This window comes from Haematobia irritans, chromosome 5 (assembly GCF_050003625.1).
Source record: "Haematobia irritans isolate KBUSLIRL chromosome 5, ASM5000362v1, whole genome shotgun sequence".
Taxonomy (NCBI): domain Eukaryota; kingdom Metazoa; phylum Arthropoda; class Insecta; order Diptera; family Muscidae; genus Haematobia; species Haematobia irritans.
Genome location: NC_134401.1, coordinates 71,609,139 through 71,622,588, shown reverse-complemented (window position 1 = coordinate 71,622,588; position 13,450 = coordinate 71,609,139). Strand labels below are relative to the sequence as shown.

At 33.9% G+C, this 13,450-nt stretch overlaps 2 protein-coding genes across 3 annotated transcripts in view; both read right to left on the bottom strand.

The window, feature by feature from the left end:
- Cap-G (Chromosome associated protein G) overlaps window positions 1–13,450 on the bottom strand; it is an 84,532-nt gene that overhangs the window by 53,033 nt on the left and 18,049 nt on the right. The window lies entirely within an intron of this gene.
- LOC142240800 (calcium/calmodulin-dependent protein kinase kinase 1-like) lies at window positions 938–2,425 on the bottom strand. 2 transcript variants are annotated; one of them, XM_075312530.1, is made up of 3 exons: window positions 2,191–2,425; window positions 1,371–1,657; window positions 938–1,310 (listed from the first exon to the last, which is right to left on the bottom strand). In XM_075312530.1, the coding sequence occupies exons 1-3, from the start codon at window positions 2,236–2,238 to the stop codon at window positions 1,232–1,234; spliced, it is 414 nt and encodes a 137-aa protein (XP_075168645.1). In that variant the 5' UTR covers window positions 2,239–2,425; the 3' UTR covers window positions 938–1,231. The 2 variants fall into 2 exon arrangements, with proteins under 2 accessions (XP_075168645.1, XP_075168646.1); XM_075312531.1 differs by having other exon boundaries at window positions 1,393–1,657.

Genomic DNA, 13,450 nt, shown 5'->3' with positions numbered 1-13,450 from the left:
CTCTTTTATTGTAGAAAGCTAAAAAATAGTGATTTAGGAACAACTTTTAATTAACTAATTGCGTTGACTGAAAACTAGCTATTAACCAGCTTAAAGTACGTTTAAAAAGTTTACCTTTATTGATGGATTTGTAACTAACTTTAAGCTAATTAAAAGTTATGCAGAGATGGACAATTGATTACTTCCTATGACATCGCCATGTTAAAATAGTTAGTTGAGTCCCTATAAAATCAATCCAACTGTCAACCACTACTAATTGAGAAATAGCTAGCTTTAAATTAATTTAAAGTTAACTAAATGTACGATAGGGCAGCTACTCATTTGACGGTAGGGGAGTTGCTGCCATCGAGTAAAACCATCACAAGAGCTATGTATAGAACTAAATTGAACCATTTAAACGGAGAATTGCGTAATAAATGACCACAATATTTTGAAAGGCAGTCCTTGTGATCACCACTTGTCCTGATCGATCGATCGACGCACGACTGTTCCGCATTTTGGTTCTTATGAGGAGTCAAGGAACGGGTCGCATTTTCGTGGTATCCGTATGTTTGCCAAAAAGATGGGAAAATTACTAGTGGACAATATATCAATTGATCAATCTGTTAAAATGTTTTTTTTTCGGCATAAATTCTCATATATTTGGAAACACCCGGATTTTTAATTTTACAACACAATATTTTTTTATTTTTTTCATTTCATGATTTTTGTCGATTTTCATGGTTTAGCTACAATTGGTGGGTTTTATATTCATTATGAAGAGTCGCCCCACATTTAGGCTCCTGCCGATTTTCATACCGGAAATTCATCCATCTTATCAAACACAAAAGCTCTACATAGAGGTGCAGGAGGCATAAACCAATTCCGAGTCACCAAGACCATACAAAGACAACAACTGCTTTCTGAGAAGGCCATAATGCATTTTTCTACTATTACATACAATTAAATTTTGGCGTTTATTGTGCTGCTTTTTGGGAATTTCATTCATAACAAGTATGTAACCAACTTTCTTTAATTTAAGTTGAAAAAATTGTGTATTTCATATTAATAAATGCATAAGCAATATAGCGGCTATATATAACATAGAAATATTTTAATTTCTGCTTGTAATTTTGTTTATTTGTTGGACTTTGATATGACCAAACATTAGTGTTTAGACCTCCGGGATATATAACACACTATTGTACTTCTATAATTTAATGTGTGCCTTTGGAAATATTAATGTAGATATTTATTGGCTTTCCTCATTCGTACCGCTTGCCCCAGTATGCTCGTTGAGAGAAGGAAGAACACAGTCTACTGATATTTGCCTTAAATATAAAAAACTAATTAAATTTAAAAGTTTTTATTCCTTAAATTCTATAAAATACCTGTCATCAGAGTTATACGAACCAGGTGCAGAATTTGAGCGTCCAGCGCGTACAAAGCGGTCCAATCGGGAACCACCGTTTTGAGGTTCTCGCCCAGAAACACCACGAGAAAATGGATTACCAAACGAATGTTGCTTTAACATAGTTTTTATTAAGATTAATGTATCTAATTTCGGAATACTGCGAACTACGCTTATGATATCATTATCATCAATTTGAACTAATCGGCAATTCTCTTCTTCACTAGGTAGGGGATGGGAACCATTTGCATTCACCCAAGGATGGACCTACAATTAAAATTTAAAGTTAGTACACTTTATATTAGCTTTGTCGGTAATTTTAAAATTCGAAATGTTATTCCATTATATAAAAATGCTCCAAAAAATGAATGGAAAAGTTCGGAATTGTAAACTTGTATGCGTGCTCACCAAACATATTGATTTTAAACCCCATTTTATGAGGTTTAAAATCAATATGTTTGGTAAGCACGTTTGTTTGCAGATCGTGGTTATTATACCCTGAACAATATGTGGCTTATGGTATAAACATTAAAACAAAGATTTTTCAAATATATCAAGTTGTTTTCGAGACATGAAAGTAATTCCAAAAACTAGAAAATGTTTAAAATTTTCAAATTTAAAATTGAAACAACAGTTACGGGAATTTACTTTCATACGAGTATTTGACTCACTAACATTTCGATATATCGACGAAGTACCAAATTCGGGAACTACTATGTTACACGTCTTCTGGAATGACCCATTAGTATTATGGGATGGTTTGCATGATAGTAAGAGTTTTATATCGATAATTTATTTACCTTAAGATTTGGCAACGTTATGCGTTCTTTAGGATTTTTATTTAACATCCTCTCTATGCAGTTTTTCAAATCTGGACACAGTTCGCAATTTTCAGGGAATGATAGCGGCTTCTTTTTTATTTTGTCGTATAACACCGGAATTGAAGCAGCAACAAATGGAACATTACCGAAAACTAAAGCGTATAATGTTGCGCCGAGAGCCCATACATCAGCAGCCCGGCCGCAATATATATTCTGGAAAGAAATATATTCTTAAGTTTCTAAAATTTATTATTGTTTTGTGTTTTCTTTTTTTGACCACTTAGTTTTTATCAGATTTTTAGTTCTTTTAATGGGCTGTTTGGGTCAATGTATATAAAGGCAAATAAAACAAGTTTATTTCATCTTTTTGCTCGACGTTTTGCCGGCTTCTTTCCGACCTTTGCTAGAGACTTTTTATTCACCTTGAAATAAAGTGCCTTCGAAACTAAAGGAAAAAAAATGTTCATCAATTTAGTTTAGCCATTTTATTTTCATTAAGTTAAATTTATGTGTGAAAAATAAAATTTATTCGTTTCAGTAAATAAATCCTAAACTGAACGCATTAACTAGAATAAGGCATGGAATTTTACACCCAGAAAAAAGTGCCTTCGAAACTAAAGGAAAAAACGTTAATCAATTTAGTTTAGCCATTAAGTTAAACTTTTGTGTGAAATAATCAAATTTACTTGGTTCAGTAAAAAATCCTACACTGAAAGCAGTTAGGAATAGTTCATTAACTAGAATAATGCATGGAATTTTACTAATACTGTTTTCTTCGCTGGGTATAAGAATTTACTACTGAACAAGAACATTTTATTCACTGATAACAAATCATTCGTAAAAATAAACAAAAACCGAACTAAAACCAATTTCCTCAAATTTAGTAAAATTTATTATAAAATGATAATTCTGACTTCCTTTATTATAGAAAGCTTATCATACATACGAATAAAACTTGGCATAGAAAATTATTTTAGTTCATTCGTACTAAGAAGTATTCAATCCTTTCAAAACTTAAGGAAACACACTTGTTAGAATATAGGAAATTTTCCTATATTTCTTTTAGATAGATAGATACCTGTAATCGATGTAATCTATATGATTGGGCGTGGGTTGTTTGTTAGTTGTAATCGTGTTGTTATGGTAGACTGGTACGGAAAGACTGTTACCAAATAATATAGTAAAATAATATAATAAATAAAATATATAAAATATTTGTTATTTTAAATTAGTGAGAAAAATTTTGTTTTTTTTTTTTTTTTAATAAATCTATCAATGTTCGTGATGGTGTATAAAGAAAGAAACACCAGCAGAATAACTACCCTTCCATTCGTCTTCAGTTTGGAATCTTCAATTATCAGGTAACACTGAAAAAACAGTGAACCCACCAGGAAGAAAACTTTCGGTTAATTTTAGAAAATTTTGAATATTTATAGAAAATTTTAACTAAACAGTATTACAAACGTTTGCATCGCGCCGAGGTCATAAAAATAAGTAAATATTTTTCGACAAAATCAAGAAAATTTATTAGACATAACTAAGTTTTTTCACTTGTCAAAGAAAATTTTGTAGTTTGAAGGAAAAACTTGGATTTCAAAATTGCAAGAATGTCTTTAGTGACATACGAAGTTCATGATGGATGCATTTTTGGTAAAATTTACAAATTTAAAGAAATTCTGAACTATTTTGTGGAAGGCACGAATTTAGTTAATCTTTATGCTTCATTTGAGTATATTTTTTTCCTCGGTTTTAGTTAATTTAACTAACGTACACAAAAAATTATTAGAGTAAAGGAAACTTTCTCCAAACATAATAATTCCATGAACTAAAATAAAGTTAAATTGGCTTTAGTGAAATAGACAGTTCACTTTTTTTTTTGAGTGAATATTCAGTGACGCTAACCTTTCGTGAAAAAATTGCTTTATGATTTTTTTTTTATATATGTAGGTATTAAAATTTTAAAAGAATGACAAAATCGTTAGGCAGCAACTTATTAAAAGTGCACTGAAAAAACAGTGAACCCACCAAGAAGAAAAAATTTGGTTAATTTTAGAAAATTTCGATTATTTTCGGAAAATTTTAACTAAACAGTACTACAAACGCTGACATCACGCCGATATCACAAAAATAAGTAAATATTTTTCGACAAATTCAATAAAATTTATTAAATATAATTATTTTTTTTTTCACTTGCTAAAGAAAATTTTATAGTTTGAAGGAAAAAATTGGAGTTCAAAATTGCAAGAATGTCTTTAGTGCCATACGAAGTTCAATATGGGCGCATTATTGGTAAAATTTACAAAATTTAAGAAATTCTAAACTATTTTGTGGGATACACGGTTTTAGTTAATCGTTATGCTTCATATGTGTATACTTTTTTCTTCTGTTTTAGTTAATTTAACTAACGTACGCAAAAAAATATTAGAGTCATGGAAACTTTCTTAAAATGTAATAATTCTATGAACTGAAATAGAGTTAAATCGGCTTTAGTGAAATATAGGGTTCACTTTTTTTGAGTGTGAAAGGAGAAGAAAAAAAGCATTATGTTTTAAAGTTGGTAACATTACATGGAAATTGGAAATAGTGGTATACTAAACTAATATTTCAAGGCCAGTCGATGAGCCACCGTGGTGCAATGGTTAGCATGTCCGCCTTGCATACACAAAATCGTGGGTTCGATTCCTGCTTCGACCGAACACCAAAAAGTTTTTCAGCGGTGGATTATCCCACTTCAGTAATGCTGGTGACATTTCTGAGGGTTTCAAAACTTCTCTAAATGGTTTCACTGCAATGTGGAACGCCGTTCGGACTCGGCTATAAAAAGGAGGTCCCTTGGCATTGAGCTTAACATGGAATCGGGTAGCACTCAGTGATAAGAGAGAAGTTCACCCATGTGGTATCACAAAGGACTGAATAGTCTAAATGAACCTGATACATCGGACTGCCACCTAACCTAACCTAAGGCCAGTTGATGGTGTTTATTCTTAATAAATATAATATATTAATAAAACATCTCTTTTATTGAAGAAAAAGTTGCCTATATAAATAAATAATATTGTATTTAAAAACGAAGATAAGCAGTTCTAATTTTGAAGTAAATAGTTTACCACAAATATGTAAGATTTGTCCAAATGAATGAAAAAAGTTCAATAAAATCATTCCATATATGAATTCAATTTAATTAATTTTTTTCATTCTGTAGTATAGTGGTACATAAATATAAGAAAATGTAACTAATATATGGAATGCATTCTACCTAATTTCTACGAAAATCACATCGTTCAAACAAATAAAAAATGTCTTTGGCGCTATACGAAGTTCAACTTTCTTGACAATGAGTTCATTTTAACTTAATGAAGGGGTCACATTTTTCTGGGTGTACTAATACTGTTTTCTTCGCTGGGTATAAGAATTTACTACTGAACAAGAAAATTTTATTCACTGATAACAAAGCATTCGTAAAACTAAACAAAAACTGAACTAAAACCAAGTTTCCTCAAATTTAGTAAAATTTCTTATAAAATTGTAACTTCGACTTCCTTTATTATAGAAAGCTTATCATACATATGAATAACACTTGCCGTTTTATTAGCTTTTGTTAAATCATATAATCATTTTTAACTTTAATCCCGCCGTTACGATTTGTCTATACCTTTTCTGCCTTTCGGTACAAATAACGACATTTTCTAACGTCAAATGGCATCAACCCCCGCCTTTCGACATCCAAGCCTTTTGACATTTTTACTTTGTCACTCACTCACTTTGGCTTTTCTTCTACGAAGGTAAATATTGTTTCACGAGCAATAATTTATTAAATAAAGCCCAATATTTTGGTTCAACTTCTAAAGCAGTGACTTTTACTTCTCTCCCTTTATATGCCACGCAATCATTGGCCAATTCGAGCTGAATAATAATTGGAAAGAATTCGCTCTTTTTATTTCTTCCTCGAAGGCAAAGGCTACGCCACCAATAACAACAAACGATCCACGATCACCATCCTCTACGAGGCATTTGCAATTTATTACACATTACATATATATGTATATTATCAACAACCAAGGTATGTACTTTCAGTGATAACTAAAAAGTGAGCATATCTTTCGGTGTAAATATAAATAAAAACAAAAGTATATACTCGTCTACGGTCGCTTTACAACTCGTATTTTATCTCGGTTGTATATCAACTCTCTATGAGAAAAAAATTAAATTATCCGTCGGTCTTTAATACCCGGTTACATTGTCGTTAAAGTGTTGAAAAGTGCTTTTAATTCTACTTTGTTTTCGTCCAAATATTCTACGTCAAAGTTGAATTTAATTTCGCTGTATTTCTTCATTTGATTGCATTCATATTGTTGCGTTTTTTCTTTTGGTTTTTTGATCGATATGCATAGAAAAACAAAAACAATTGTATTGGTTGTAAGCACTTATTTGCCAATAGACATCAATAGTGAAGTGTTATACAGTTGCCGTTCAAATACACACGTTAGAGGCGTGCGCGTCACACACGTGACTCGTGAACAAAATCTGAAGAAACTTTCGTGAATGTGCGTGAGAAATAAAATCGTTTCGTGAAAGTGCGTGAATAAAATTTCTGCAAAATCACGCCCACGAAAAAAATCAAGATTTAATTCTTTCTGATATGATAACTGAATTTTATTTAGTTGTCGAACTACATCCTATTTATTATTTTTGTTACCTTTCCTCTTTCCCGAGTGGTTAATGTCGGGAGTCTCGTGAAATTGTCGTAAGTCACGTTAATTGTCGTAAATCGTGCGTGAGCGTGAGTCTTTAAAAGTAGTTCGTGCGTGAATAAACATTTTGCTTCGTGAATGTGTGTGAGTGTGAATGAAATTTCACTCACGCGCACACCTCTAACACACGTAGGCACAAAGGTGTTACATCCAACATATGTTCGAATTGCATACACGTTGGTTTATTAGCGTGGGTCGCTTTCGGCGCGAAATTATAAAAATAATTTTTTGCAATTTCAGTTGGAAAAAGTATTTATTGTTGATTCCTTCGGATATCGGTCGTTGACTATTATCGTTCATGTAACGTGATATTGTATCCTACGGTCGGTCGATATAAACAATAAAATAACTGTATTTTATATATGTGTATTATATTATTTTAATATTTGAGTTTCGAAGAAACTTTTTGATTTTTTATATTATTGTTGTTGTTGGGCCTTACCGTTTCGTAGTGTGCATCTTACAGTCCGTGCACCCTACAATCGGTCAAGTTGACATTTTGAAATTTAAAGTTCACGACTTGTATTCACGATACACTTGCACAAATTTTGTGTATCTACGTACACTGGGAGAAATTTTGAATGATATGACGATACACTGTGAAAAATTGGTTGAACTCCGTACACTGTGAGAAATTGTCTGCTCTCCTTTTTTGTGCTTTTGTGTTCATTACGTTACCTTATTCACAATTTAGGTACTTTCGGTACACTGCGAAAAATATTGTGTGTTGACGATACACATTTCGCATACACTGACAAAAAACTGCATTTTCATTTGTCCGACAAATCGAAGTAGCTTTTTGGATCGTGTCAATTTTTTCGCCCTTTAAGTTTGCTAGTACTTTGTCATAATGACTACTACACCACTGACTGCCTTCACAACTGACGCAGTAGTCCGATTTGAAACAAAGTTTCACAGTTCGTGAGACGATGATCTCACCGCCTATAGACTAGAGTGTCATGGTTCCGAGGCTAAGTCGTTGTGGGAAAAAGTTAGGAGATTATTCGACGAATGTCGACTTTGTTTCCACACAAAGCAACGCCACCGAGGCAGTCGCCGCCGCTAACAACAAATATGATGTGGCTTATAATTGTTATCTGAACGTTATGGAATCAATCCAACGTAAATTGGATGCACTACGTGCACCATCTAAGCGGTCTGCTAAATCGCCTCGGTTGGAGGACCAAGCATCACTTTTGAATATTTCTCATAGGTCCGATGAATCACTCAGCTTTTCCATTAACTCTAGGGGAGACAAGAGTTTTTTTTATTATTATTAATATTCATCTATGGAGTAATCCTTACATACTAACAATGCTATACTACAATATTTACAAATGGTATCTTATGCCTAAGCATTTAATAATAGTGTTATATTTCTTTTTATAGTATATTTATCTTCTGAAAGATTAAAATATTTATAGTATTTATTAAACTCATCACATAGTCGGCGAAAAGGATCGTTATTTTCAAAGTTTGTGCAAAAGTACTGAATGCGAAGCAGTTCAAAATTACGAGTAGGTCTTGACGGTATATTGAATGAGATACTGTTATTCCTTCTTAACAGATCTCAGATTTAAATCTACCATTAATAACATCAACCATAAAACAGATATTCAGCATAGTACGTCTACTTTTCAGTTTCGGCAATTTGACAAGTGAAAGTCTTTCCTTGAAAGATGACATGGTTTGAGGAGTCCAGTTGTTCCGACGTAAACAACAGTAGAAATTACTTTTATACAGAATCAACACGGTTGCAGTGTATTTGATACTGTGGGTCCCATATTACAGATCCATATTCAAGGATTGGACGCACAAGTGAAGTGTACTAATCCAATGTTACAAATGGGTCAGAAAACTCTTACTCCAGCGTTTGACAAATCCATGTGAACCATATGATTTATTGACGACCATAGATATGTGAGATCTAAATCTAGTCTCCGATTCAACAATATTCCGAGATCGCTAAAGGATTCAACAGTATCAAGCATGTCGTTATTAATATAGTAATTTGTATCAATGTGGTTCAATCTATAAAAAGAGATGTGCTGGCATTTTTTTTATGTTCAGTTCCATCATATTTAGAGAACACCAGTTGTACATGCTATTTAGATCAGATTGAAGTAATGCTTGGTCATTACTATGCCGGATAATTTTCATAATTTTAACATCGTCAGCATACATAAGTGTATTTCCAAATCGAATTGCTGATGGAAGGTCATTTATAAATAAACAAAACAATAAAGGTCCAAGATGACTGCCTTGACAATCTGTGTCATTTGCTCAAGAAGACTAGTGGTAAGGTTCGAGAGGTTAGCTTACGTTAGGTTAAAGTGGCAGCCCGATTAAGTTTCAGGCTCACTTAGACTATTCAGTCCATTTTGATACCACATTTAACTAAAAGTACCTATTACATATGGGCACTTCTAGTTCTAACCACTGAACCTTTTCTATTATTTTCATTTGTTCAACCAAACAGATTGTTCCAAAAACATTAACAGACTGCTTAAGTTAACGTTTTCCAGGTCCGCCAGTAATCTAAAGCTATATGACCCTAAAATTCGCTTAAGGATTACACAAAATTCAGGACACAAGAGGTGTTTAATTGATTCCTTTTCCTCCGCATCACGACAGCTCATACAGTAGTCATTATACTTCGCACCAATAATTTTTGCAAATTCGCCCGTTATAGCAGATATCAGGAGTGATATCTGACGTCTTGAGACCACTAGCATATCTAGTGTGCGGTTCAAGTTTAAATGGGGCCATATTTGCTTGGTGTCGTTACAACCCTTGCAATTCTCCCATCGAACATTTGCCATCGTGACAGCCTTCTCACGCAGTAAGAGCTCACAGGTAGCCAAAGACATACCAACAGATTCTAGTTCCCCTGGAATATGTAAGGTAGTTCCTAGCCTTGCTAACTCATCTGCTTGACAGTTCCCCGGTATGTTCCTATGGCCAGGCATCCATATTAGGTGAATATTGTACTGCTCAGCCATCTCGTTGAGAGATTTGCGGCAATCGATGGCCGTTTTCGCGTTAAGGAACACAGAGTCCAAGGATTTTATTGCAGGTTGACTGTCTTAATGCCAACTTTTTTTAGAACATTACTTCTCAGCCAATTCGCCACCTCTCTTATTGCTACAGTGACTACAGTGACTAGGTAATCTTTTCGCTATTCGAACTTCCAGATCTTTAGAATATACTCCGAAACCCACTTGTTCATCCAATTTGGAGCCATCAGTGTAGAAATCTATATATCTTTTATTCCCCGGGGTCTGTGTACACCACGCCTCACTGTTGGGAATTAGAGTTTCAAACTTTTTGTCGAAAAGTGGTTTCGCCAGAGTGTAATCCACCACGTTAGACACATCTGGCATTATTTTGATGACCGAACTGTGACCGTACATTTTTTCCGAACACAGCGATAGCTCGCGCAACCGCACAGCCGTTGTTACATGTTACAGCTGACTGTTTGGCCAAAATGTCTAAAGGCAATAGATGCAGCATGACATTAAGAGAATCTGTTCCTGTCTTACTGAATGCGCCTGAGATACACAAGCACGCCATACGCTGAACTTTATCTAAATCTGTCGGTTGCTGAAGTGCCGGCCACCAGACTACAACACCATATACACAGAAAAAATTTTCACGAAAATTTTTCCAATTAAAATTTTAATTGAGTTTGAAAAGATATTCAATTAAAAATTTAATTGAATCAACAAATTTTTTAATTGAAACAAAAATCAATCACAACAATTAATAGTATCAATTAATTTTTTAATTGGCATTCAATTAATTATTTAATTGATACTATCATTTCCGTGATTGAAGACATTTCAATTAAAAAATTAATTGGATCAATTAATTTCGTGATTGAATAAGACAAAAAAATTTTTGTGTGTAGCATTATAGGTCTAACCACTGCCGTGTATAGCCAATGCCCAATTGTAGTCCACACGTTTTTCCTATTGCCTTTTTGCGCGAGTACAAAGCTACCGTGGCTTTTCTCGCTCTTTCTTCAATATTAAGTTTAAAATTCAGCTTCCTGTCCAGAATAACGCTAAGGTATTTTGCACACTCACCAAAGGGAATATCAATACCCCCTAAGGAGTGAGAGTTTTGCGATCTTTGCAGTACATGACTAATTCTGTCTTTGCAGGATTTACTCCAAGACCATTCTCTTTCGCCCATTTCTCAGTCATCCGGAGGGTTCTCTGTATAACATCTCTGATTGTGGATGGGAATTTTCCCCTGACTGCTAGAGCCACATCGTCTGCGGATGCCACCACTTTTATCCTTTCTTTTTCGAGGGAAACCAGAAGGTTGTTTATAGCAATATTCCAAAACAGAGGTGATAGAACTCCTCCTTGGGGAGAGCCTCTGTTCCCATACCTGTGTATGTTTGCTTGTTTTAGTGTGGCCTAAATACGTCTCATCATTAGCTGTTCGTCTAGCAGCCTAATTATACCTTGATCAACATTCAGAGTTGCCACTCCATTTAATATAGAGCTAGGATGGACGTTATTGAATGCCCCCTCGGTGTCTAGAAACGCCACGATTAATTAATAATTTAATATTTATTTATAATAATAACCTGCACAACAAGAATTAATTCTTATAATTACAGTACAGGCATTTCCAACAATAACATCCTTATATTATATAAATGAAAATAAAATGATTTGAACATAAAAAAGAAATTAAATTAAATATTACAATTTGTTTGTTTGAGTTAAAAAGAAAACGAAAAAAAAATTAAAAAGAAAACGAAAAAAATAAAATAAAATATAAATAAATTAAAATAAATTAAATTAAAGTAATTAATTAATGAATGATTTAATATAAAAAAAAAAGAAATTAATATATAAATAGAAAAACAAAGATAAATTACAATTAATAATAAAACTGATTTTAATTTACTATAGTTATTGTACATTTGAATAATGATCAAATAAACGTTTTTTAAATTGCATTGTGTTGCTTGTCAGTTGAATGTCGTGGGTTAATACATTCCAGAGGCGTACTGCATTTATGTAGAAATGCCAATCTGAAACATGACTTTGATACCGAATTGGAACAATAATGTTTCCCCGTATCCTATCATATAAATAAAATGGTTCGTGTGAATAAATTATCCGATGGAGAAACAACATAAGCCTAATATCAAGCAATCCGTCAAGATCCATCCCATATAAAAGCCTGCGGAACTGGGATACGTGGTCAAATTGCCCCAAACCATAAACGTACCTAATTATGTTATTGAATGCCAAATTCAGCTTACGTTTGAATGCCGCATCACAGCTAGCAAAAATCTCACAGCCGTACAATATAACTGGCATCACATAACTTTTTGCCAAAAGTATCATTTAGGTAAAGGCGTCAACATCTGTGTGGACCAAAGATTCCTGAGTCTGGCATAAATCTGGCCACTAATATAGTTAACGTGATCAGTCCATTTCAATGAGCTGCATGATGCCAAGCTGACTAGTTCAACCAAAACGGTCTCAGTAGACCTGCCCTTCGAGTATGCATGCTGTCGTTTCGAGAGCAAACTTGAATCGACGCTAGTTCTAAGATAAATGATGATTGTCCTGTCCAGAGTCTTAAGTAGGAATGAGGATAAGCTGATTGGTCAGAAATCCTCCGCACTCGAGTGAGAGGCTTTTCCCGCTTTAGGTATGAAAACGACTTTTGTTTCCCTCCACTTTTCTGGAATATATGCTAAGTTTATACATCCTTTATATATCACCGTCAACCAGGGGATCATTCTTTCAGTCACTGCTTGTAACTCCGCCGGAGTACTTCCATCAGGTCCGGGGGATTTGAATGGCCCAAAGCTATTTAACGTCCATTTTATTCTAGATTCCGACACAATTTCATCGATAGGAAATGACCGCTGAGCCACTGTGGCATCGCCAGAACATGGTTCAACCGTCTGATTTCCAGGAAAATGTGTGTCCAATAGTACCTCCAGCGTCTTCTCGCTGGACGTTGTCCAATTGCCCTCCGATGTTTTAATGAAACCTGGAGCGGAGTTAGTGGATGCTAGAACCTTCCGTAGTGTGGAAGCCTCGGACGTATTCTCAATACTACTGCTACTCAGTTCTCGCTTGTATCCTCTCAGATTCTTCTTGTAAGCGTCCCAATCCTCAGGAGCACTGGTGGACTTTGCTTTGTTAAAGAGCTTCCTGCAGGATTTCCTCATATTACTCACCTCCGTAGACCGTGGTCGAGTTTTCCCCCTTGGCTTCCCTCTATGGCATGCAGCTGTGCGTGTTCGATATCTTACACAGTGCTCATATTTGTCTCTGGTATTTCCGGTATCATGATATCGAACGATGTATATATATATATATATATATATATATATATATATATATATATATATATATATATATATATATATATATATATATATATATATATATATATATATATATATATATATATATATATATATATATATATATATATATATATAT